General features: G+C 34.5%; 3 protein-coding genes across 3 annotated transcripts; all 3 read left to right on the top strand.

The window, feature by feature from the left end:
• Positions 1-6,576: 6,576 nt before the first annotated feature.
• Positions 6,577-7,596, top strand: LOC113292687 (gibberellin-regulated protein 12-like). Its single transcript, XM_026541564.1, has 4 exons — positions 6,577-6,700; positions 6,801-6,848; positions 7,036-7,066; positions 7,187-7,596. Exons 1-4 carry the CDS (start codon positions 6,623-6,625, stop codon positions 7,366-7,368), a joined length of 339 nt encoding a protein of 112 aa, XP_026397349.1. The 5' UTR covers positions 6,577-6,622; the 3' UTR covers positions 7,369-7,596.
• A 2,064-nt stretch (positions 7,597-9,660) lies between these two features.
• On the top strand, positions 9,661-10,667 carry LOC113292678 (gibberellin-regulated protein 12-like). The gene is made up of 4 exons (XM_026541557.1): positions 9,661-9,783; positions 9,884-9,931; positions 10,111-10,141; positions 10,262-10,667. The coding sequence occupies exons 1-4, from the start codon at positions 9,706-9,708 to the stop codon at positions 10,441-10,443; spliced, it is 339 nt and encodes a 112-aa protein (XP_026397342.1). The 5' UTR covers positions 9,661-9,705; the 3' UTR covers positions 10,444-10,667.
• Positions 10,668-12,711: 2,044 nt separating this feature from the next.
• On the top strand, positions 12,712-13,734 carry LOC113292741 (gibberellin-regulated protein 12-like). Its single transcript, XM_026541610.1, has 4 exons — positions 12,712-12,858; positions 12,959-13,006; positions 13,186-13,216; positions 13,335-13,734. The coding sequence occupies exons 1-4, from the start codon at positions 12,781-12,783 to the stop codon at positions 13,514-13,516; spliced, it is 339 nt and encodes a 112-aa protein (XP_026397395.1). The 5' UTR covers positions 12,712-12,780; the 3' UTR covers positions 13,517-13,734.
• Positions 13,735-23,742: the final 10,008 nt, after the last annotated feature.

Here is a 23,742-nt window from a genome sequence, read left to right as displayed (position 1 = left end):
ACAAGCAGTTCCCATCTGATCTAAGACCTATAGCTCTTTGTAATTCTTCCTAAAAAATCATCTCAAAGATTATATCAAAGAGACTGAAGAAAATTATGGGAAAAGTAATATCTCCACTTCAAGATGCATATGTTCAAGGAAGGCAAATCACAGATAACATCCATCTTGCTCAGGAGATTGTTCATACAATGAAGAATAAAAAAGAAGTTAACAAGTATCTTGCTTTGAAGCTAGACATGTCTAAAGCCTTTGATATGCTTGAATGGTCCTTCTTAAGATATGTTATGTTGAAGCTAGGATTCTGTGAAGAATTTTGTCATCTAATTATGCAATATGTCAGCACAACTAAAATCTCCATACTTTTGAACGACGCTCCATGCAAACCGTATTTTCCCTCAAGAGGTGTAAGGCAGCGTGACCCTCTGTCACCTTACCTTTTTATAATTGTAATGGAATCCTTCTCAAGACAACTCCTTAAGGCTGAACAATCCAACCAGATAGAAGGTATTAAAATTGTACCTAATGCTCCTCCAATATCTCATTTATTCTTCGCAGACGATTGTCTGCTATTTATTAATGCTGACTTGCACAATGTGAATAATCTTCTCAAGATAATTGAAGATTTTGGAGCAGCGGCTGGTCAGATGGTAAATTTTGGTAAATCAAGTGTGTACTATAGTGCAAATGTACCACAGAGGTTTTGCAGGATTCTTACTCGAAGACTAAAGGTTCCTAGGATGAATTCTAATGAGAGATACCTAGGAATTCCTCTTATCATTGGAAAGAACAAGGTTAACTGCTTCACAGGTTTAGTGGAGAGGGTGAAAAATCGTCTTTTCAACTGGAATAGTGAATCCATGTCACAATGCAGCAAATCACTTATGATAAGGACTGCCACTAATACAATACTAGCCTATACTATGCGTTGTTTACAAATTCCTTCTGAAATTATCAAACAGATTGATAATCTGCAGTGAAAATTTTGGTGGGGTTTTCAAGAACATAATGGCATCTGCATTACTTCATGGAAGAAGCTTGGGTTACACAAACATTTTGGTGGACAAGGCTTCAGGGATCTGAAACTCTTAAATCAAGCTTTACTCATTAGAGCTGTCTGGAGAATGTGCATCAATTCTGAAGAGAAGTGGGTAAAAGCAATGCAAGCTAAATATTATCCTGGCACTCATATTTTGCATGCAAATCTCAAGACTAATTTCTCTTGGTCCTGGCGAGGATTGCAAAAACAAATCCCCTTCATAAAGAATCACAGCAGGTGGAGACTGGGAAATGGAAAGAAAATAAGGATATGGCTTGATGTATGGATATTTGGATTAGATCATCCCCCAATCCCAAGAAAAGGTAACTCAAATAGTGAGCATTATATCTGGGTTCAAGATTTATTCATACAAGGCAGCAGACAATGGAATGAGCCATTATTTCATCATCTGTTTGATTTGGATACAGTTAATCTAATAATCAATATGAAGATTCCTAATTCTATAGAAGATAAACTGGTTTGGATTCATACAAGGAATGGGGAGTTCACACTGAAGTCTGCCTACAACAAACTTCATGATTTAAGTCTTGGCAATATACAAATATCTCATAAGATTGGTAATTCAAACACAAGCTGGAAGCTATTTTGAAAAATAGAAACTTGGCCTCGTGTCAAACATTTTTGGTGGAAAGTTCTCTCTGATATTCTGCCAACAAAAGTACGACTTTCTCAAAACTGCAGTTATATTAATTGCTTGTGCCATTTATGAAAGCAATTTGATGAGTCTCTCCTGCACGTATTGTTCTTTTGCCCATTCTCAAGGGTTGTTTGGATGCAAATACCTGGAGGAGCATCAGTCCTGGCAATAGTTCATGCAGACATAACAATGGTTTTTGAGGGTTGGATGAATCAAGCTTCACAAGCTGCTACAGGGGTTCAACTTGAATCGTATCATGATTGTTGCTTGGACGATCTGGAATCAAAGATGCGAAACTAACTTTCAGCATAAGAAAGCAGATCCCATCGCTACGGCAAAAAGATCTCTAAGTTTTGCCAGTTATATTGATACGCTCAATAACAGACAATATGTAGACCGCTATAGAGTTTCCCAATGCACTAATATAACCCCTGCATGGAAACCACCCCCTAGTCCTTTTCATACTATTAATTGTGATGCTTCATTTGACTCTAATACAGGTCTAACTGAAGTTGCTCTTATTTTACGTGATTCTACAGGTAAATAGTGCGGAGGAAAATCAGAATGATATGCAGGAGTAAATGACTCTGAAAGCGCTGAGTGTCTAGCTTTCTCAGATGTTGTCAGTTGGAGAATGGATTTGGAGATTACGCATGTTATTTTTGAGACTGATCTCAAGAACATAGAAAGCTACATCAACAAAACCTCTTCAGGGATTGCTTGGGAAAATGAAGATATCTTGCTAGATACTTTTGATAAGTTAAACACAATCCATCATTGGATGTGTAAGTTCATTCCTAGATTATGTAATAAAACTGCTGATAAGTTAGCTAAATACAGCAGGAAGAATTCTATCTCTCAGACTTGGTTTAATCAACCACCTAAGTGTGTTGAGCGTCAGTTGTTATTAGACTTGGGAATTTCCCCAACTTAATTTAATCCATTCCTTTGGATCAAAAAAAATCAGTGAAATAGTTGAATTAAAGAAATTCTCATCCTTTGTATAAATCAACTTAAGACGTCGAGATTTTTTATCAGATGTACCAACAGGGTTGCACGACATGTGACGTATTTCTCTTTGTTTTATCTCAAGATCAAAAATCTTTAGTTTTCTCACAAGAGTATTTTTGGAAAGCACATCAAGGTTATTTTCTTCAACGATGGCGTGTTTCTTAGAATCATATCTAGATGGAAGAGATCTGAGAATCTTCATCACAATGTCTTTTTCAGGAATAGTCTTACCCAATGCAAAAGATGCATTAACAATTTCAGACACTTTGTGATTAAACTCATCAAATGAATCTTCATCTTCCATACGAAGGTTTTCCCAATCAGAATTTAGGTTTTAAAGTCTAGCTTCTTTTTCACAGGTATTCCCTTCAAATACGGTTTCTAAGATATCCCAAACATCTTTATACTGAGTGCACGTAGTCACATGGTTCCGAAGATCTGGGGTAATGGCATGGATGATTGCATTCAACCCGTCAGAATTTTTCCTTGCAGCAAGAATCTCGGCAACATCATAATCACCAATATCCTTTGGAACAGTTACAGTGCCTATTGTAACAACCGGAGGAATATATCCATTAACAACGTAAACCCATGATTGAAAATCACGCGCTTGAAGAAAGGCACGCATCGCAATTTTCTACCATAAGTAATTAGAGCCATCGAAGACTGGTGGTACGTTTGTAGAAATATAACTTCTGTCCATAGAGTCAGATCGCTACAAACAGAGACTTTTGAGGTCTTAAACGTGTTTGCCTGCTCTGATACCAATTGAAAAAGCGGGGGTCTAACAACCTCACCCAATATTTTTCTTATAAATCTGTATGTACTAACTCCAATATACTTTCAAGAGAATCAACTAGACAGTCAAACTCAATCTTTAAAAAAAATATATCAAAGAGTTGTATCTCAATTTCTCGATTCAATCCGCAATCAAACAAATAGAAATTTGCGAGCCTGATTGAATACAAGAGAAATAACTTGAATGGTACCAAAGACCAAAGTTCAAGGATCAATCAATTTCAATCAACAACCAAAGTTTGGATTTACCAATTGATAGATTCAACGTACAACCTGTGATATTTCAATTACATAACAAAATAAAATGCGAAAAAGAAATGACACAGACACCAGAAGTATTGTTAACGATGAAACCGAAAATGTAGAAAAACCCAGGGACCTAGTCCAGATTTGAACACCACATTGTATTAAGCCGCTACAGACACTAGCCTGCTACAAATTAACTTCGGACTGGAATGTAGTTGAACCCTAATCAATCTCACACTGATTCAAGGTACAGTCGTGCTCCTTACATCTCTGATCCCAGCTGGATACTACGCACTTGATTCCCTTAGCTGATCTCACCCACAACTAAGATTTGTTACCACCCAAAGTCGAAGACTTGATAAACAAATCTGTATCACACAGAAAAGTCTATTGAATAGATAAATCTGTCTCCCACAGTTAAACCTACGAGTTTCTGTTCCGTCTTTTGATAAATCAAGGTGAACAGGAACCAATTGATAACCCAGACTTATATTCCCGAAGAACAAACTAGTATTATCAATCACCTCACAATAATCTTAATCGATTAACGAAACAAGATATTGTGGAATCACAAACGATGAGACAAAGGTATTTGTGACTACTTTTCTATCTTTCCTATCGGAGATATAAATCTCAAGCCAATCTTACGATTGAAATTGGTCACGATTGAAAACAGCAAGATCAGATCACCCAACTACAGAGAAAATAGTTGGGTCTGGCTTCACAATCCCAATGAAATCTTCAAGTCGTTAACCTACAAGGTTTCGTGAAAAACCAAAGTTTAAAGGAGAATCGACTCTAGCTTATGCAACTTGTATCACACAGGAGGTGAGGGGATTAGGTTTCCCAGTTGATAGAGTTCTCCTTTATATAGATTTCAAATCAGGGTTTGCAATCTAAGTTACCTTGGTAACAAAGAATTCAAGCTAATATCTTTCAACCGTTAGATCGAACTTAGCTTGTTATACACAAATGAAATGCACGTTCATTTAGGTTTGAGTAACCGTACCTAAACTATACACCTAGTAGATTCAAAAATAGTTAACCAATGGTTATCCATATGAGCACTATCATATAAACGTTATTCATCTTCACCATAACTAGTTCAAATGACTCAAATGAAATAATTAGAAAGTTGTTCAATTGCTTAGATCTCATAGTAGTATACAAGACACAATCGAAGCAAAATCGATTTTGATTCACTCGAATCAATTCATGAACATTATAGCCATGTTTTGCAAAGATTGCATCCCTTATTATATAAATGTTTTAGTTCATGAACAAACCGATTTTAGAGAGCAACCTTCTTAAGTATGCAAACGGGTACGCATACTTGGATTGAGTTTGTTTTTAACTCCAAACTCCAGCAGAAATTCACAGACGTGAAACTTTCGCAAGCCGGATTTCCAACAACCGCCTGTACGCGTACGGGTACGCATACTTTAGGTCCCGGTTTTGGACTTTTACACAAATGTGAAAACACACTATGTTTATATCCAAACATGGTTGCTTGTTCTAAACTCTCATTTCAATCATTGAAACTTACTTAGAGGATGTTAAAATAGTTGTTATCCACAAACTATTTTCATCAAAGCGATTTTCAAGTTATTGAAATAATCAACATGACTTTCGTCACGAGTAAATATGAACTTGGCCAAAGAGAAAGCTTACCAATACATATTTCGAGAAATAGATAAGCGAGATAAACTCGGCTCGAAATAGCAAATGTGTATAATTTAAGTATATATAGCAATACGACTTTTGTCTCAAAATGGGAGATATAATAGATAGACTTTTGAGTGATAGATAAGTTCAAGTCTCCACAAGTTCCCTTAAGTATTTCTTCGTCTTCATTCGATGAACGCCGTGGTGTTTAAAGCTCAACTACACTTACTATCCTAATCCGAGACTTAGCTATAAGTAGACTAGAAACCAAGACTTATAGTTTTGGCAACTAAACTTGACAAACAAGCTTGAGATAGAAACGCTTGCGAGTTCGACCGAGCAATTCTCTAACATTTATAATCACATATGAATTATAACCTTTGTTAAAACAAATTAGTTGTTTTACATGTTCGTTTCCATTGATTAGTCCTGTTTCATAGAAATTAGTGCTCTTATGGAGTTAAACTTAATTGTTCTTTTACACTTTAAATTGAAATCTAGATAAAATTCACATGTGCATCTTTTAATGTGTTTGTGATGAAATCTGGAAATTAGCGGGATATTCTTGCGATCAAGATATCCTAGGACTTCTAATAATTGAGAGATTAAACTACCAATTCTCATTGTTGATAAAAATACATGGTTGAGAATGATACAATCCCTTGACCAATATTTTTCTCTTATTGGTTACTTCCAATTATTTATTGCTTTAGATTTAGTTTTTATTGCTTTAATAAAACAAAATCCCCCCTTGGTTACCTTACCCTAAATATTTTTCGGAATCACCATTTTCTCATTTACTAAAGGTATATTTCATTCTTAATTAATGAGGGTAGGTGCAATAATTAGAGAGGGTATGTGAAATTTTCTTTTAGTGCATCAACCCTTGCGAATGGACAGTGGATTCAATATTATCCATAATCGAATTTGTTTCTATGAGTTAGCAGAAATTCATTAACTTTCCTATAAATGAATCAATTCAATTTCTATGAGTCAACCAAAAGATTTTTTTCCCATAAAAAATCATAATTCCTAAAATGTAAAAAAAATTATATAAATTTGTCACCATATGCATGTACCAGAGTGATTCACTGCCGACATTTATTCTTCTACTCTATATAAATGGACTCTTTGTTGCTCATTCGATTCATTCCCATCTCAACACCCAAACCAAAAATCAATTCAAAGAAGAAAAAAGAATACACAACATGTCTCATTTCTCATCTCCTCTCATATCTTATGTCTTTGTGATCATCGCATTTTGCTTCTTTGTCCAACTCTCATTCGTTAGTTCTTTTTCTATCTTATTAAGATTTGTAGAATTTTGAATGGTTTTTTTCTCTTCATATTCTTATAGTTAAGATTTTTAATTATCATGTCTTGCAGAGAGAGGTAACCAGTAGCGTTGTTTCAACTACTCTTGGTCATGCCCGGGTGAGTTATTTTTTTAATATATTTCTTCATCCTAAACAAATTGCGTAAAAAATCTTTATACCGTGTCTTTCAGAAAATGATATTTTCATTTTTATCTTTTTATATCCTGAAAGAATTATATCATATCATTTTCGAGTTATAGTTTCTTGAGATATGAATTATTCTAATTATTTAAGATGACAAACAGAATGGTGGAGAAGGTTCACTCAGGCCTCAAGGTAATTTAAATTTTCCTTGAGTCTATTTTTCCTTTTGAGAAATAAATATACATTTTTATTTTGTTTTTGGTCGGTAATTATACATATTAAATCAACTGAAAATTTTATTTTTAATATCAGAGTGTGCAAGCGCATGTGAACAGAGGTGTTCTGCGACGTCACACAAGAAGCCATGCCTGCTCTACTGTAACAAGTGCTGCAACAAATGCCTTTGTGTTCCATCAGGCACATATGGTCATAAAGAAGAATGTCCTTGCTACAATAATTGGAAAACACAGGAAGGCAAACCCAAGTGTCCTTAATAAACATTATTCCTGAAAGCAAAAGCCAAGCTACCAGTTTTTTCCAGTTTATATTTACATGAACGAAAGCACATTAAAATTTATCATACCCATAAAATCATGAATTTAGTGTAGCTCATGATGTTGATTTAATAAATGGTAGACATCTTTGTCGATTACGAATTTCAAATATATTGTGTTGTTGCTGCCCTCTATTATTATCGTATTTACTGCAGGAATCAAGAGCAATTAATTATTTCTTACTAGTTACACAAGTGATGCACAAGACTGCGATCGGTTACTCCCTCATCTCAGTTTAGTTTAAGATTCAAGATTTATTTTTAGTACAAAAATAATGAAGGTATCATATTTTTCTCATTTTTTTCCTAAATTGAAATCAGACTACTAGAAACAAGGAACGAAACACTAGGTAATTTAAATATTTTGAGAAATACTACAAAGGAAAATATTTGGAAAAGAAAAATAATATCGCTCATTTTTCTAAATCTGTGTGAAACATCTAAACCTTCAAACTAAGGGTGAAGAAGTATATATCATCAATCCAATTTAGCATTACAACGACCTAAATCAACTAAAACTAATCAGTACTACCATGTTGTTGAAAAGCTTAGTATCACATCAAAATAAGAGATGAGTTACACATCCTCCCCTCATAATAAACATCTATTAACCAACAGGTTAACTTGTTTGTACATAGTCAACAACAAGTCAAATATCACCCAAGTCAAGTCAAAGAATTTTTTTGTTCCCCAAAACAAGACATCTATGATTAACAAGTAAAAGAAAACAATAGTGAGACCGGGCATTTGGTAAATCACTTTGATATATATATGATATTTTCATGATAATCTTCTATAGTTAATGTTACTTAAAAATAAATAAATAAAAAGGTTAAGGTTTTATTGGTTAAAAATAAATACAATATTAAAAAAGACGAGCACAAACTAGTGTCACACAAAAAGAAATCAAAAAATGGATCCAAGCATACAATACAAATGAGAGAGAGCAAACAACATTAGGAAAAAACCCTTTACCTCTGCATATAATAAAAATTACCAACAATAGCAACTAATTAAATCTTTTTTGTTGGAGTTCATTTCCCTCGATCGAAGTTAACATTGTTATCCTCCTCATTCTATTTAATCCTAAAGAGTTCCTTTTTCGTTCTCAACTTCTTGTTTCTCATCATAATTCCACATAAAAAAGTTCATTTCATTTTATTTATTTTTTTAACTTTGTTTGTAACTTCTATTAAGGTGCTCAATTCATAAGAACGTCCAAATTTTGCTCGTTCGATATAGGTTTTTTAGTGGGGAACCCCCTCAAGGTGTTTTAACTTCACCGTATTACCCATTCACCTGAAGTTATCTTGTCCTCATTATCTATTTGAAAGACTGATTCTTTACTTGTGCCTTTAGTCTCTTCCATACTTTTAGCATCATCAATGAATATTAATTGTTTTTGCTAAAAAATGAAGATTTATTTCGGGAAAAAAAAAGATTATATATTAATATAAGAAAGGAAGGTTCAGCACCATCCATTCTCCATTTAGATGATTCTTCCTCAGTTTTTAGCCGCTTTGTCAGTTGGAGAGGTATAAATCCTATTAACAATATATATTCCCATAAATGAAAATATGTTTAGCAGAAAGTAACAATCATCTAAAAAATAGTGCTACTGGACCAACATATTTAGTGTTATTTATTTTTCATGTAAGTGACTACATTCTTTGCATTGTTGTATAAGCAGAAATAACTAATGCCTTTAATTTCCATCAATCTGATCCCTTCAAATATAATAATGCACTCTGCTTCTTCAACAAAAATGATTTGCTATTTTTTTTCCCATTAACCCTTCGCTAGCAGGAACTATGTTGCTACCACCCTAAATATTTTCCGGAATCACCAATTATTCATTTACCAAATGTATATTTCATTCTTAATTTGTGAGGGTAGGTGCAATAATTAGGGAGGGTAGGTGAAAATTTCTTTTAGTGCATGAACCCATATGAATGGACAGTGGATTCAATATCATCTATAATTAATCGTATTTGTTTCTATGAGTTAGCAGAAATTTATTAACTTTCATATGAATGAATCAATTCAATTTCTATGAGTCAACCAAAAGATTTTTTTTCCCATTAAAAAAATCATAATTCCTAAAAAGGTAAAAAACAGGGAAATATATTTGTCACCATATGCATGTACCAGAGTCATTCATTGTCGTCCTTTATTCCTCAGCTCTATATAAATGGACTCTTTGTTGCTCACTAGATTCATTCCCATCTCAACACCCAAGCCAAAAATCAATTCAAAGAAAAAAAAGAGAAAACGCAACATGGCTCGTTTCTCATGTCCATTCATCTCTTATGTCTTTGTGTTCATTGCATTTTACTTCTTTGTCCAACTCTCATTCGTCAGTTCTTTTTCTTTCTTATTAAGATTTGTAGAATTTTGAATGATTTTTTTCTATTCATATTCTTATAATTAAGGTTTCTAATTATCATGTCTTGCAGGGAGAGGTAACCAGCAGCGTTATTTCAACTAGTCATGGTCATGCCCGGGTGAGTTATTTTTTTAATAGATTTCTTCATCCTAAAAAAACTGCATACAAAATCTTTATATTGTGTCTTTTAGAAAATGATATTTTCATTTTTATTTCCTGAAAGAATTATATTATATCATTCTCGAGTTATAGTTTCTTGAGATGTGAATCATTCTAATTTTTTAAAATGACGAACAGAATGGTGGAGAAGGTTCACTCAGGCCTCAAGGTAATTTAACTTTTCACCGAGTCTGTTTTTTCCTTTGAGAAATAAATATACATTTTTATTTTGTTTTTGGTCGATAATTATACATATTAAATCAACTGAAAATTTTATTTTTAATATCAGAGTGTGCAAGCGCATGTGAACAGAGGTGTTCTGCGACGTCACACAAGAAGCCATGCCTGCTCTACTGTAACAAGTGCTGCAACAAATGCCTTTGTGTTCCATCAGGCACATATGGTCATAAAGAAGAATGTCCTTGCTACAATAATTGGAAAACACAGGAAGGCAAACCCAAGTGTCCTTAATAAACATTATTCCTGAAAGCAAAAGCCAAGCTACCAGTTTTTTCCAGTTTATATTTACATGAACGAAAGCACATTAAAATTTATCATACCCATAAAATCATGAATTTAGTGTAGCTCATGATGTTGATTTAATAAATGGTAGACATCTTTGTCGATTACGAATTTCAAATATATTGTGTTGTTGCTGCCCTCTATTATTATCGTATTTACTGCAGGAATCAAGAGCAATTAATTATTTCTTACTAGTTACACAAGTGATGCACAAGACTGCGATCGGTTACTCCCTCATCTCAGTTTAGTTTAAGATTCAAGATTTATTTTTAGTACAAAAATAATGAAGGTATCATATTTTTCTCATTTTTTTCCTAAATTGAAATCAGACTACTAGAAACAAGGAACGAAACACTAGGTAATTTAAATATTTTGAGAAATACTACAAAGGAAAATATTTGGAAAAGAAAAATAATATCGCTCATTTTTCTAAATCTGTGTGAAACATCTAAACCTTCAAACTAAGGGTGAAGAAGTATATATCATCAATCCAATTTAGCATTACAACGACCTAAATCAACTAAAACTAATCAGTACTACCATGTTGTTGAAAAGCTTAGTATCACATCAAAATAAGAGATGAGTTACACATCCTCCCCTCATAATAAACATCTATTAACCAACAGGTTACCTTGTTTGTACATAGTCAACAACAAGTCAAATATCACCCAAGTCAAGCCAAAGAATTTTTTTGTTCCCCAAAACAAGACATCTATGATTAACAAGTAAAAGAAAACAATAGTGAGACCGGGCATTTGGTAAATCACTTTGATATATATATGATATTTTCATGATAATCTTCTATAGTTAATGTTACTTAAAAATAAATAAATAAAAAGGTTAAGGTTTTATTGGTTAAAAATAAATACAATATTAAAAAAGACGAGCACAAACTAGTGTCACACAAAAAGAAATCAAAAAATGGATCCAAGCATACAATACAAATGAGAGAGAGCAAACAACATTAGGAAAAAACCCTTTACCTCTGCATATAATAAAAATTACCAACAATAGCAACTAATTAAATCTTTTTTGTTGGAGTTCATTTCCCTCGATCGAAGTTAACATTGTTATCCTCCTCATTCTATTTAATCCTAAAGAGTTCCTTTTTCGTTCTCAACTTCTTGTTTCTCATCATAATTCCACATAAAAAAGTTCATTTCATTTTATTTATTTTTTTAACTTTGTTTGTAACTTCTATTAAGGTTCTCAATTCATAAGAACGTCCAAATTTTGCTCGTTCGGTATAGGTTTTTTAGTGGGGAACCCCCTCAAGGTGTTTTAACTTCACCGTATTACCCATTCACCTGAAGTTATCTTGTCCTCATTATCTATTTGAAAGACTGATTCTTTACTTGTGCCTTTAGTCTCTTCCATACTTTTAGCATCATCAATGAATATTAATTGTTTTTGCTAAAAAATGAAGATTTATTTCGGGAAAAAAAAAGATTATATATTAATATAAGAAAGGAAGGTTCAGCACCATCCATTCTCCATTTAGATGATTCTTCCTCAGTTTTTAGCCGCTTTGTCAGTTGGAGAGGTATAAATCCTATTAACAATATATATTCCCATAAATGAAAATATGTTTAGCAGAAAGTAACAATCATCTAAAAAATAGTGCTACTGGACCAACATATTTAGTGTTATTTATTTTTCATGTAAGTGACTACATTCTTTGCATTGTTGTATAAGCAGAAATAACTAATGCCTTTAATTTCCATCAATCTGATCCCTTCAAATATAATAATGCACTCTGCTTCTTCAACAAAAATGATTTGCTATTTTTTTTCCCATTAACCCTTCGCTAGCAGGAACTATGTTGCTACCACCCTAAATATTTTCCGGAATCACCAATTATTCATTTACCAAATGTATATTTCATTCTTAATTTGTGAGGGTAGGTGCAATAATTAGGGAGGGTAGGTGAAAATTTCTTTTAGTGCATGAACCCATATGAATGGACAGTGCATTCAATATCATCTATAATTAATCGTATTTGTTTCTATGAGTTAGCAGAAATTTATTAACTTTCATATGAATGAATCAATTCAATTTCTATGAGTCAACCAAAAGATTTTTTTTCCCATTAAAAAAATCATAATTCCTAAAAAGGTAAAAAACAGTGAAATATATTTGTCACCATATGCATGTACCAGAGTCATTCATTGTCGTCCTTTATTCCTCAGCTCTATATAAATGGACTCTTTGTTGCTCACTAGATTCATTCCCATCTCAACACCCAATCCAAAAATCAATTCAAAGAAAAAAAAGAGAAAACGCAACATGGCTCGTTTCTCATGTCCATTCATCTCTTATGTCTTTGTGTTCATTGCATTTTACTTCTTTGTCCAACTCTCATTCGTTAGTTCTTTTTCTTTCTTATTAAGATTTGTAGAATTTTGAATGATTTTTTTCTATTCATATTCTTATAATTAAGGTTTCTAATTATCATGTCTTGCAGGGAGAGGTAACCAGCAGCGTTATTTCAACTAGTCATGGTCATGCCCGGGTGAGTTATTTTTTTAATAGATTTCTTCATCCTAAAAAAACTGCATACAAAATCTTTATATTGTGTCTTTTAGAAAATGATATTTTCATTTTTATTTCCTGAAAGAATTATATTATATCATTCTCGAGTTATAGTTTCTTGAGATGTGAATTATTCTAATTTTTTAAAATGACGAACAGAATGGTGGAGAACGTTCACTCAGGCCTCAAGGTATTTAACTTTTCACCGAGTCTGTTTTTTCCTTTGAGAAATAAATATACATTTTTATTTTATTTTTGGTCGGTTATTATACATTTTAAATCAACTGATATTTTATTTTTAATATCAGAGTGTGCAAATGCATGCGAACAGAGGTGTTCTGCGACGTCACATAAGAAGCCATGCCTGCTCTACTGTAATCAGTGTTGCAGCAAATGCCTTTGTGTTCCATCAGGCACATATGGTCATAAAGAAGAATGTCCTTGCTACAATAACTGGAAAACACAGGAAGGCAAACCCAAGTGTCCTTGATTAATATTATATTATTAGTATTATTCCCGAAAACAAAAGCCAAGCTACCATTTTTTTTCCCAGTTTATATTTACATGAAAGAAGACACATTAAAATTTATCATACCCATAAAATCATGAATTTATGTACCTCATGATGTTGATTCAATAAATGATAGACATCTTTGTCGATTACAAATTCTAAATATATTGTGCTGCTGATACCCTCTATTATTATCGTATTTACTGTAGGAATAAAGGGAAATTAATTATTTCTTACTAGTTACCCAAGTGATGCATAAGCTTGTGATCCCAAATTTTAGTTACTCCCTCCATCTCAGTTTAGTTTAAGATTTGAGATTTATTTTTAGCAAAAAAAAAAAAAGGTTTTCATATTTTTTCTTATATTGAAATCAGACCACTAGAAACATGGAACGAAATACTGAGTAATTTAAATATTTTAAGAATTATTACTAAGGGAGATATTTGAAAAAAAAAGATAGTCTCACTCATTTTTCTAAATCTGTGTGAAACATCTAAACCTTCAAACTAAGGGTGAAGAAGTATATATCATCAGTCCAAGTGAGCATTGCAGTGACCTAAACCAATTAAAGCTAAGCATTATACTACCATGGTTTTGCAAAGATTTTTCTCACATTGAAATAAGATATGAGTTATACATCCTCCCCTCCTAATAAACACCCATTAACCAACAGGTTACCTTGTTTGTACATAGTCAACTGCAAGTCAAATAACGTCCAAGTCAAGTCAAAGAATTATAAACAACGTACTTTTACATTGAAGCTTGAAGCACGAAGGGATATGGTCAGCTTGTTCGACATATAATTTAAAGAAGAAGTAGTTGAACTATTGGAAGAATTAAACCTGGGTTCAGATGACAAATCAAAAATAACCTATCTTGGAATAGATTTCATGGTTGAAGAAAAAAGGGGTTCACAAAAATTCCTAAAAGAAAATATAGACCTCTTTGCCTCGAAAATGTCATACACGGTGGAGATTGATCCAAGTATCACCTGTCACTCACTGAACATCAGTTCATACTTCAATCTAGTAAATTAACGGAAAATAAAAAATGAAGGATAAGATGTATGATGCAGTAAAAATAGACGTTCAAAGAATACTAGAAGCAAACATCATAAGAGAATGAAAATATACAGAATGGATATTGAATATTGTGGTCGTATAAAAAAATGGTAAGGTAAGAGTCTGTATATACTTCACAAACTTGAATAAAGCGTGACCCAAAGACAGTTACCCTCTGCCCGATATAGATAGAATCGTTGAAGCTGTCTTAAAGTATGGAAGAGTACCATTCATGGATAAATATTCAGGGTATAATCAGATACCAATGAATCCAAAGGATGAGGAGCATACTGCGTTCATCACCGATAATGGGCTATATTGTTTCAAGACAATGCCCGTCGATCTAAAGAACGCAGGATCAACTATCATAGGCTGGTTAACATGATTTTTAAAGACCTCATCAGAAGCACAATAGAATGCTACGTAGATCACATGTTCGTAAAAAGCAAAGAACCATAAGGTCATATAAAATATTTGCTCAAGACTTTCACCATCCTCAGAAGCTGTATCATGGAAATCAATACTTCAAAGTATGCTTATGGGGGTCCAAAGTGGGAATTTCCTAGGCTTCATGTTACGAGAAAAGGAATAGAAGTTGATCCACAGAAAAAAATATCAATTTTGGGGATGAAACCTCCAACTTACAAAAATGAGATACAATAGTTGGCAGGGAAATTGGCAGCACTGAACATATTCATTCCAGGACTATCAGACAAGTGCAAACCAATAGACACATTTTTGTGTTTAATTTGATCCCAATACTATATATTGTCGGCACTCGAGTTTGTACTAATTTTGATGTTTTATGTGTTTGTAGGAACCTTTGGAAAATAAACATTTTTTGGAAAATTCGGCTCGAAAAGTTGGTAAAAGCCCCGGAGGACACGTGTTATTCGGACTCTCACCGTTGGATAAGGGGCACCTCAATTACTAAGGGGCACCCCAGGTCACCCAAAAGGCATATGCTATTCGCACCCCAGTACAGGATTAAGGGGAGGTCATCTTCTTCATTTGAATTTTGTTTTTGGCGGGAAAATGGAGAACACTTCTGCATATTTTTGATGGAATTGTTGAACGTGTTCTAGGGAGATTCAATGGATGATTTTTGGTAGATAGTTGTGATATGGCCTATTAAACACACTGTGGGCGTTTGATTCGACCAGAATTGGCTAGAATCAACCAAACAATTCACGGGTTGAAAACAGGGCAGTTCGTGTATATCACGGGTTTCACGTGATTTGGAGAAGATTCAACGTGTTTTGTGCGTGCATGGAAGACCCTCACAGCCTGTTGGAGCGTGAAGGAGTTAAATATGGTAATTTGGAGGCTTAAAAACGCGTGAGAAGATGAAACAGGAAAGAAAATATTCCCATAAATATTTTCTTTACTGCCGAGTTAAAGAGAATTATATGGAGTGAATGAGAGAGATTCGATGGGTCTGTTGGCTATAAATAGGTTGCTGGGGTTGAGTAGAAAGGTTGTCGAGAGTCTGGGGGGGGGGGGGGGGGGGTGAGGAGATCCAGAGAAGAAGAAATTCGAGTTTTCCCAAACTCGATTTCTGCTGCTGCTGCTGCTGATGATGAACATGAAGAACACGAAGAACGGACCTGCACCATCAGTCGTTTTTCTACAGTAATAACGACTCACACCTGTGGGTCGTACATGAGGCAGACTTATTTGCTACAGCGTTTGCGACACAGCTACAGCAGTCTTATTTTTTCACTGAGGGTCGTAGTTCTCTGGTTTGTAACAAATATAATTGTTACAAACCCGGTTTTATTGTATTTCTCATATTCTCTTCATTTGTAAACCATTTTTGAGCATCAATGAAATTCTTTGAGAGGTTTTCCAACATGATGAGCGGCTAATTCTCTCGTAACCAAGGCAATGGATGAAGCTATTCACACATGAACAATGGGTAACTATTTCATTTTCTCTAATTTATTTAATTATAATTCACTCAATCACTGCTTTTGCAGAGTTCTTAAAAGTTTACATAATTTTCTTCATTAGTTGTGATTCAATTAGATAGGTTATGCTTTGGTTAGATAATCTATGCTTAAGGGATACAATTAATTTTTGAGAATATGTTTGATTATTTGTGGATTAAGAAATAAAGGATTAAAAGGATAATTAGAGTTATGAAATATTTGACGTCATTCATGTGTAATAGTGGATTCTAGTGTCTTGGTTACATCTCGCCCACTTTGTTAATATTTTTGTATATAATTTTATTAAATCTTTAAATTTAATCTTCACAAGTCCGAGAGTTTGAACCTCATTACTACAACATCATCAAAAACATTATATCATTTTGGCGCCGCCGACGCGGATTTGTGCTTAGGTAGAATTTTTAGGTTTTTATTATTTTTTATTATTCCATTTGTTCTTTTTACGTCTCTTTGGTTGTGTCTTTGTATTACAGGTTTGAAGTTGGATACTAAAGACCTTGGAATCAAAGCTTAAAGCTAAAAGAGAAGGAAAAAAGACAAAGCAAAAAAATAAAGAAAAAAGAGAGAGAGAATTATTTTTTTATTTTTTTAAGAGACTTTTCAAAAAAAAAAATTGTAATTATTATTATTATTTTTTTTGTATTTCTTTTCATTGGACTGGACTTTGGACAATTTATTTTAATTTTAAACCCTACGGAAGGGTTATATAAAAAAAAGAAAAAAAGAAAAAAATTAAATATAAACTGTTTGCAGGGAAGGACGACGATTACAATATCGTCTCGGCCCCTCGGGTTCGCACACTGACACCGGAGTCAGTGGCCCGAGTCGACTACAACGGTTCTTTGCCCGTCTGGTACGGGAGGTAAACTTCTAAACACCCGCGAATCTCCTGTCAGCGGGTTTACTGTCTGGCTTAAGGTGATTATATGTTGAGGACTGAACCAGGTGCTTTAATTTCCTAGTAAAGGGCAAGAACTGGCCATATAAGATAAGGGTTCGGATTTCATCACCGTTCCCTTCTTGCCCGCCTTAGGTAAACGAAACTTAACGCGAACCCAAGTTAAAATTTGATTAGAACGAGAGCGATAAGGTAACGAGCTTGGTAGGAAAATCTTTCGAAAAATATTGGTTACTCTTTTAAGCATACTTCAAAGTTCTTGATGGTTTCTGTAAGTTGAATGCGTGACTGCGCCGCCTTGTAATACCGGTGAGGCTTTGGGTATCAAAGCTCCACTGAGCTTTCCTCGCCTCGATTCAACTTACATTAGCTCGGATTGATTCCAGAGGGGTGTGCTCAAATTGTAACGAATTCCTTTTCGAAGGAATAGAAGCTGGTCTAGAAAACAATCTAAGTGGAGCCATCATGCTTTTTGTTTGCTAGATTCTATACTTTTGATTTCGTCGAGTCAGCCTTGTTTGTGATTGTGTAGAATTCCCTTGCAATTAAGAATGTTGAACTGGTATGATAGAAGCCAATACAATGAGTATCGACCTGAATTTGAATATGGAGATCATCCTTTTTATGACCATGTTGGGAATAGTGGTTGGGAACGCCATCCTTTGGAAGGATATGGGTCATACCCTGGTGAGCCCAATTACTATCCACACATGCATCAGTCTTACGAGCAAGAAGATTATAATACTAGTTCTTCGTCTCTAGAGGATACAATCAAACTATTGAAAAGTAGTCCTTTTTATGATCCCTTTGTTCCTATTCCTCCTTTAGAAGAGTCCCTCAGGGAGTTAGCTGAGTCGACGCGTAAGTTAGCTGAGATGAATAGTGTAATTATAGACGAAAGAACTACAATAATGAGTGAACTTTCTATAGAGGAATCCCTCGAGCGGATAGCTGAGACGAACGAAAGAATTGCTCGAAATTACTTGAATTGCCAATATAGTGTATCCAATAATACCCTTGAGAATGAAGATAGTTATTTACATAATCAATATAACAAGGTTAGAATTGGTAGCACTACTTGTTTTGATGAGGTTCAATCATCTTCGTACTATTATGATGAGGATAGTAGTAATGAAGAATCTGAAATGTGTATGCATAGTGATCAGGAATCTATTAATCCAATTGAGCTTTATAATGATTCTATTATTTCTAGTTCAAATCCAAATAATTTTTATGATTATTCACCTATCCAAAGGACGAGGATTTGATTAGGGAGACCACCGTTTTAGACGATGTAGTTTTTTCTTTTGATTACGAAGCCGATAATGCTTTAGAGGAATGGGTTTATTCCGAAAATGCTGTTTTAGAGTCTAGCGACTTAGAAACAATAGTCTTAGATGAAGAAAATGAACTCGTAGAGCTTTTAAATATGAGTGAGTATGCGTCACTTGAGTATAACCTCGAAGAAGCAATTGACTATTTTCAGGATTCCAATGATCTAGAAATTAAGGAAATTGTAGCTAGTCTATCTAGAGGCACCTAAAAATCTAAGTTTGGGGGTGATTATCATTCTCCTTGTGCCATACCTTTAGCTCTTACAGAGATCCCTCATTTTGGACTTGATATCTCTGCCTCGACCATTTTACAAGATTACCTTCATACTCGTTTTCCCGAACCTAATGATGTCCAGGAAGAAGTTCAGTCGTTAGAAACCCATCCTCTGGTTGATGTGGTTTTCCCAGGCTATGATACCCAGATTGACTTTGTTTTACCACCAAATAGTTTTCTTCCAAATGTGGGAACGTTTATATTTCAAACGTGTCGAATATTAAGTTGTGAGACTAAACCTAAATGCTTTAGGAAATTAGAATCGACACATTTGCTTAAGAGTGACCACTACTCTCATTGTGGTCAATTTTGTAAGTCAAATTTTATTGACTTAGAGGATCCTCAGTTAGTTAGGTTATTATTGTGCGCTTCTAAGATCATATTTGAGCTTTTCCAGACTCTAAGACCTAATGATTCGGATCCCACCTATGAAGAAACGCAACCAATGAAAATATTTTATTTAGACCCTTTCTTAGAACCTGAACCTGGACCACAATTAGATATAAATATCTTAATCAGGAAACTAGATAAGGGCATGCTATCCTTGTTCACTTTCTTGGGTTATTGTAGTTTCCTTTGGTCAGCTCTTTTTGGTTTTGAAGACCCACAGTTATTTCGGCTGTTACTTTTTGATTCTATGAGGTGACTAATTCCTTCCGATGTCTGGCTGAAGACTTTAAACTTAGCACTTCTTGGGAGGTAACCCAATCTCATGCGACACGGGTAATATCTTTCCTTAACTCTTTTGCTTCAAATGGTAACAGTTTCTCCTTGTTCATATGATTTTAATTTTATCTTTAGAACATTGAGGACAATGTTAGATTTAAGTTTGGGGGTATGGTAGAAACTTTTTAGTTGAACTTTTGAAACTTCTAGCGTCACAAGGTATCCGGTTAGCTAAGTTTACATACTGTTTCTCACAGAAAAGATAGAAATTGGAATGCTAGAGATAACAACTTATTGAGACATTAGAGAAAAAGACATTGAGATCCTTGAAATTCAGGAGAGAACTTGTTCCTTTTAGAGGGTAACCGTGATGGACCTAACCATACATGATGGAAAGGCAAGTAGGTCAGGGAAATTCCAAAAAGACAAAGCAACCTCACAATGTAGTCTTAGTTACTGGATTGCGACTCTCTCTCAGTAGAAACATATCATCATCAACAAGCGGAGCGACATCAAAATCTATGAAGAAAGTTGAAGACGTTTTAGGTTTAGAAGCAACAATAGAAGAGAATAATTCAAAAATCAAAGTTGAAGTTATAAGAGAAAATGATATAAGTTGTTAGAATCCATGATACCAAGACATCACAAATTGTGAATATCCAAGTTTTGAAAGTCCTTTCTCTCATGGCCATGTAAATTTTTGTCTTGTAATTTTTTGTTTTCAAAAAAAAAAAATGAAAATAAAATAAAACATCATTACGTTCTTTTTGTTCAATAAGGCCATAGGGAAGAAGAAATTTATAAGTCAAGCAAGAAATCGAAGAGAAGAGTTAATTGTCAAGGTTCTATGAGGTTCAAGAGTTTATCATCAACAGTTGAAGACCGAAGAAGGCGTTGTTTCTACTGAGCACTGTGAGAGAGTCGAAGAAAGATGCATTTTGGTTGCTTTGTTAGTCTGCTTTCAATCTGGCACAAAATCTTTCTAGCACTGGTTTAACTCATCACACGTAATTAGTCCAGCTGTGTAGCAGATGTCCCTCTCATTTTTATCTCTCTCCTAATCTTATCCAGCTGTAATGCAGCGGACGCATCTTACAATGTTTATCTAGCTGTGTAGCGGATATCTCTTTATCTAGCTGTGGTGTGGATGTGTCTCCCCTTTTCTTCAGACAGCTTTAGAGCTGACACCTTTAATTTCTCTGGGATTCTACTTACTTGGAGATAGGTTGAGAATATGTATGTCCTCATAGCTCTTTGGATACTTGTGACCAATTAGGAGTAAAGGTTTTGTGGGTACACCTCTGGTAAACCCTCCGGAGACAACACTCCGCCGCTAGGGACACCTAGCGGTTTAACGGCCTGTTGCACGTGCTAAGTGTAGTCTTTTTATCTTTTCAAAAATAAATTTTGCTCGAGGACTAGCAAATAATAAGTTTGGGGGTATTTGATAGACACATTTTTGTGTTTAATTTGATCCCAATACTATATATTATTGGTAGTCGAGCTTGTACTAATTTTGGTGTTTTATGTGTTTGTAGGAACCTTTGGAAAATAAACATTTTTAGGAAAATTCGGCTCGAAAAGTTGGTAAAAGCCCCGGAGGACACGTGTTATTCGGACTCTCACCGTTGGATAAGGGGCACCTCAATTACTAAGGGGCACCCCAGGTCACCCAAAAGGCATATGCTATTCGCACCCCAGTACAGGATTAAGGGGAGGTCATCTTCTTCATTTGAATTTTGTTTTTGGCGGGAAAATGGAGAACACTTCTGCATATTTTTGATCGAATTGTTGAACGTGTTCTAGGGAGATTCAATGGATGATTTTTGGTAGATAGTTGTGATATGGCCTATTAAACACACTGTGGGCGTTTGGTTCGACCAGAATTGGCTAGAATCAGCTAAACAATTCACGGGTTGAAAACAGGGCAGTTCGTGTATATCACGTGTTTCACGTGATTTGGAGAAGATTCAACGTGTTTTGTGCGTGCATGGAAGACCCTCACAGCCTGTTGGAGCGTGAAGGAGTTAAATATGGTAATTTGGAGGCTTGAAAACGCGTGAGAAGATGAAACAGGAAAGAAAATATTCCTAGAAATATTTTCTTTACCGCCGAGTTAAAGAGAATTATATGGAGTGAATGAGCGAGATTCGATGGGTCTGTTGGCTATAAATAGGTTGCTGGGTTGAGTAGAAAGGTTTTCGAGAGTCTGGGGGGATGAGGAGAGCCAGAGAAGAAGAAATTCGAGTTTTCCCAAACTCGGTTTCTGCTGCTGCTGTTGCTGCTGTTGCTGCTGCTGATGAACATGAAGAACACGAAGAACGGACCTGCACTAGCAGTCGTTTTTCTACAGTAATAACGACTAACACCTGTGGGTCGTACATGAGGAAGACTTATTTGCTACAGCGTTTGCGACACAGCTGCAGCAGTCTTATTTTGTCACTGAGGGTCGTAGTTCTCTGGTTTGTAACAAATATAATTGTTACAAACCCGGTTTTATTGTATTTCTCATATTCTCATCATTTGTAAACCATTTTTGAGCATCAATGAAATTCTTTGAGAGGTTTTCCAACATGATGAGCGGCTAATTCTCTCGTAACCAAGGAAATGGATGAAGCTATTCACACATGAACAATGGGTAACTATTTTATTTTCTCTAATATTTAATTATAATTCACTCAATCACTGCTTTTGCAGAGTTCTTAAAAGTTTACATAATTTTCTTCATTAGTTGTGATTCAATTAGATAGGTTATGCTTTGGTTAGATAATCTATGCTTAAGGGATACAATTAATTTTTGAGAATATGTTTGATTATTTGTGGATTAAGAAATAAAGGATTAAAAGGATAATTAGAGTTATGAAATATTTGACATTATTCATGTGTAATAGTGGATTCTAGTGTCTTGGTTACCTCTCGCCCACTTTGTTAATATTTTTGTATATAATTTTAATAAATCTTTAAATTTAATCTTCACAAGTCCGAGAGTTTGAACCTCGTTACTACAACATCATCAAAAACATTATATCACAAACCACTGTTCAATTGGAGCGAAGAACGCCAAGTAGATCTTGATGACATTAAAACCTACTTATCATCTCATCTTATCCTATCAACACTCGTCAGAAGTGAAGATCTCTATCTCTACATTTCAATCACTCAAAGTGCAATAACTGCAGTGTTACTAAGAGTGGAAGACAATAAAAACAAGCCAATTTACTTCATCAGAAAATCACTGAAAGCACCAGAGTCTAGATACTCATAGTTGGAAAAGGTGATCTTCGTTATCTATTTTTCATAAATAAAGCTAAGACCATACTTCTTGAGTTGGAAGGTAATTATGGCCAAAATGTACTCAGTTGAAAGTGTCATGTTGAACGCTCAAACAAAACCGAACTGAAACCCTCAAATAATAAGATAAAAGTATAACTGAAATGCTCATAATATTAAAATATATTAGAGCTGAAATTCCCAGGATATTAAAATAAAAGAAAGTTGGCGCGCTCAGTAGTTTAAAATAAGGAAGAGAAGAAGCACTCGGACTACCCAGAAGAAGAGTTGAAGTGCTCGGGATAAAATAAATAAGGTGGAGCCTCAACGCCCGGAAACAAAAGCAAAGCTGAAACGCTCAGAAAGGAAATCTAATGAAGAGCTGAAACGCTCAGATTAAAAAGTGAAGTTTAAGAACTCACTCAAAACTTACTAATAGCTCAGAGAAATAGCTGAAAATTTCATAAGAATGATCTCAGACTACCTCGACTGAATAAAGTCTAAATTTCTCTAGGAATACTGAGAATATATCTCTCGAAGAATTGATCAGTAAAGGAACAACAAGGTAAAACCTCTAATTGGTCGACGAGGTCATAATTAAGACCGTGCCAAAAATAGCTTAACATCAACAAAAACCTATCCCGGTGAAGAGCTATTCCATCACTAAGACCAACATAATGAAAGATCCATATCAGTATCAAGATGGCAAAGAATGGTATCCTAGCCACAAACCTCTAAACCAAGACCTGA

The sequence above is a fragment of the Papaver somniferum genome, chromosome 7, assembly GCF_003573695.1.
Source record: "Papaver somniferum cultivar HN1 chromosome 7, ASM357369v1, whole genome shotgun sequence".
In the NCBI taxonomy this organism is placed as follows: domain Eukaryota; kingdom Viridiplantae; phylum Streptophyta; class Magnoliopsida; order Ranunculales; family Papaveraceae; genus Papaver; species Papaver somniferum.
The sequence above is the reverse complement of the archived record's forward strand: the minus strand, read 5'-3'. Positions and strand labels throughout refer to the sequence as shown.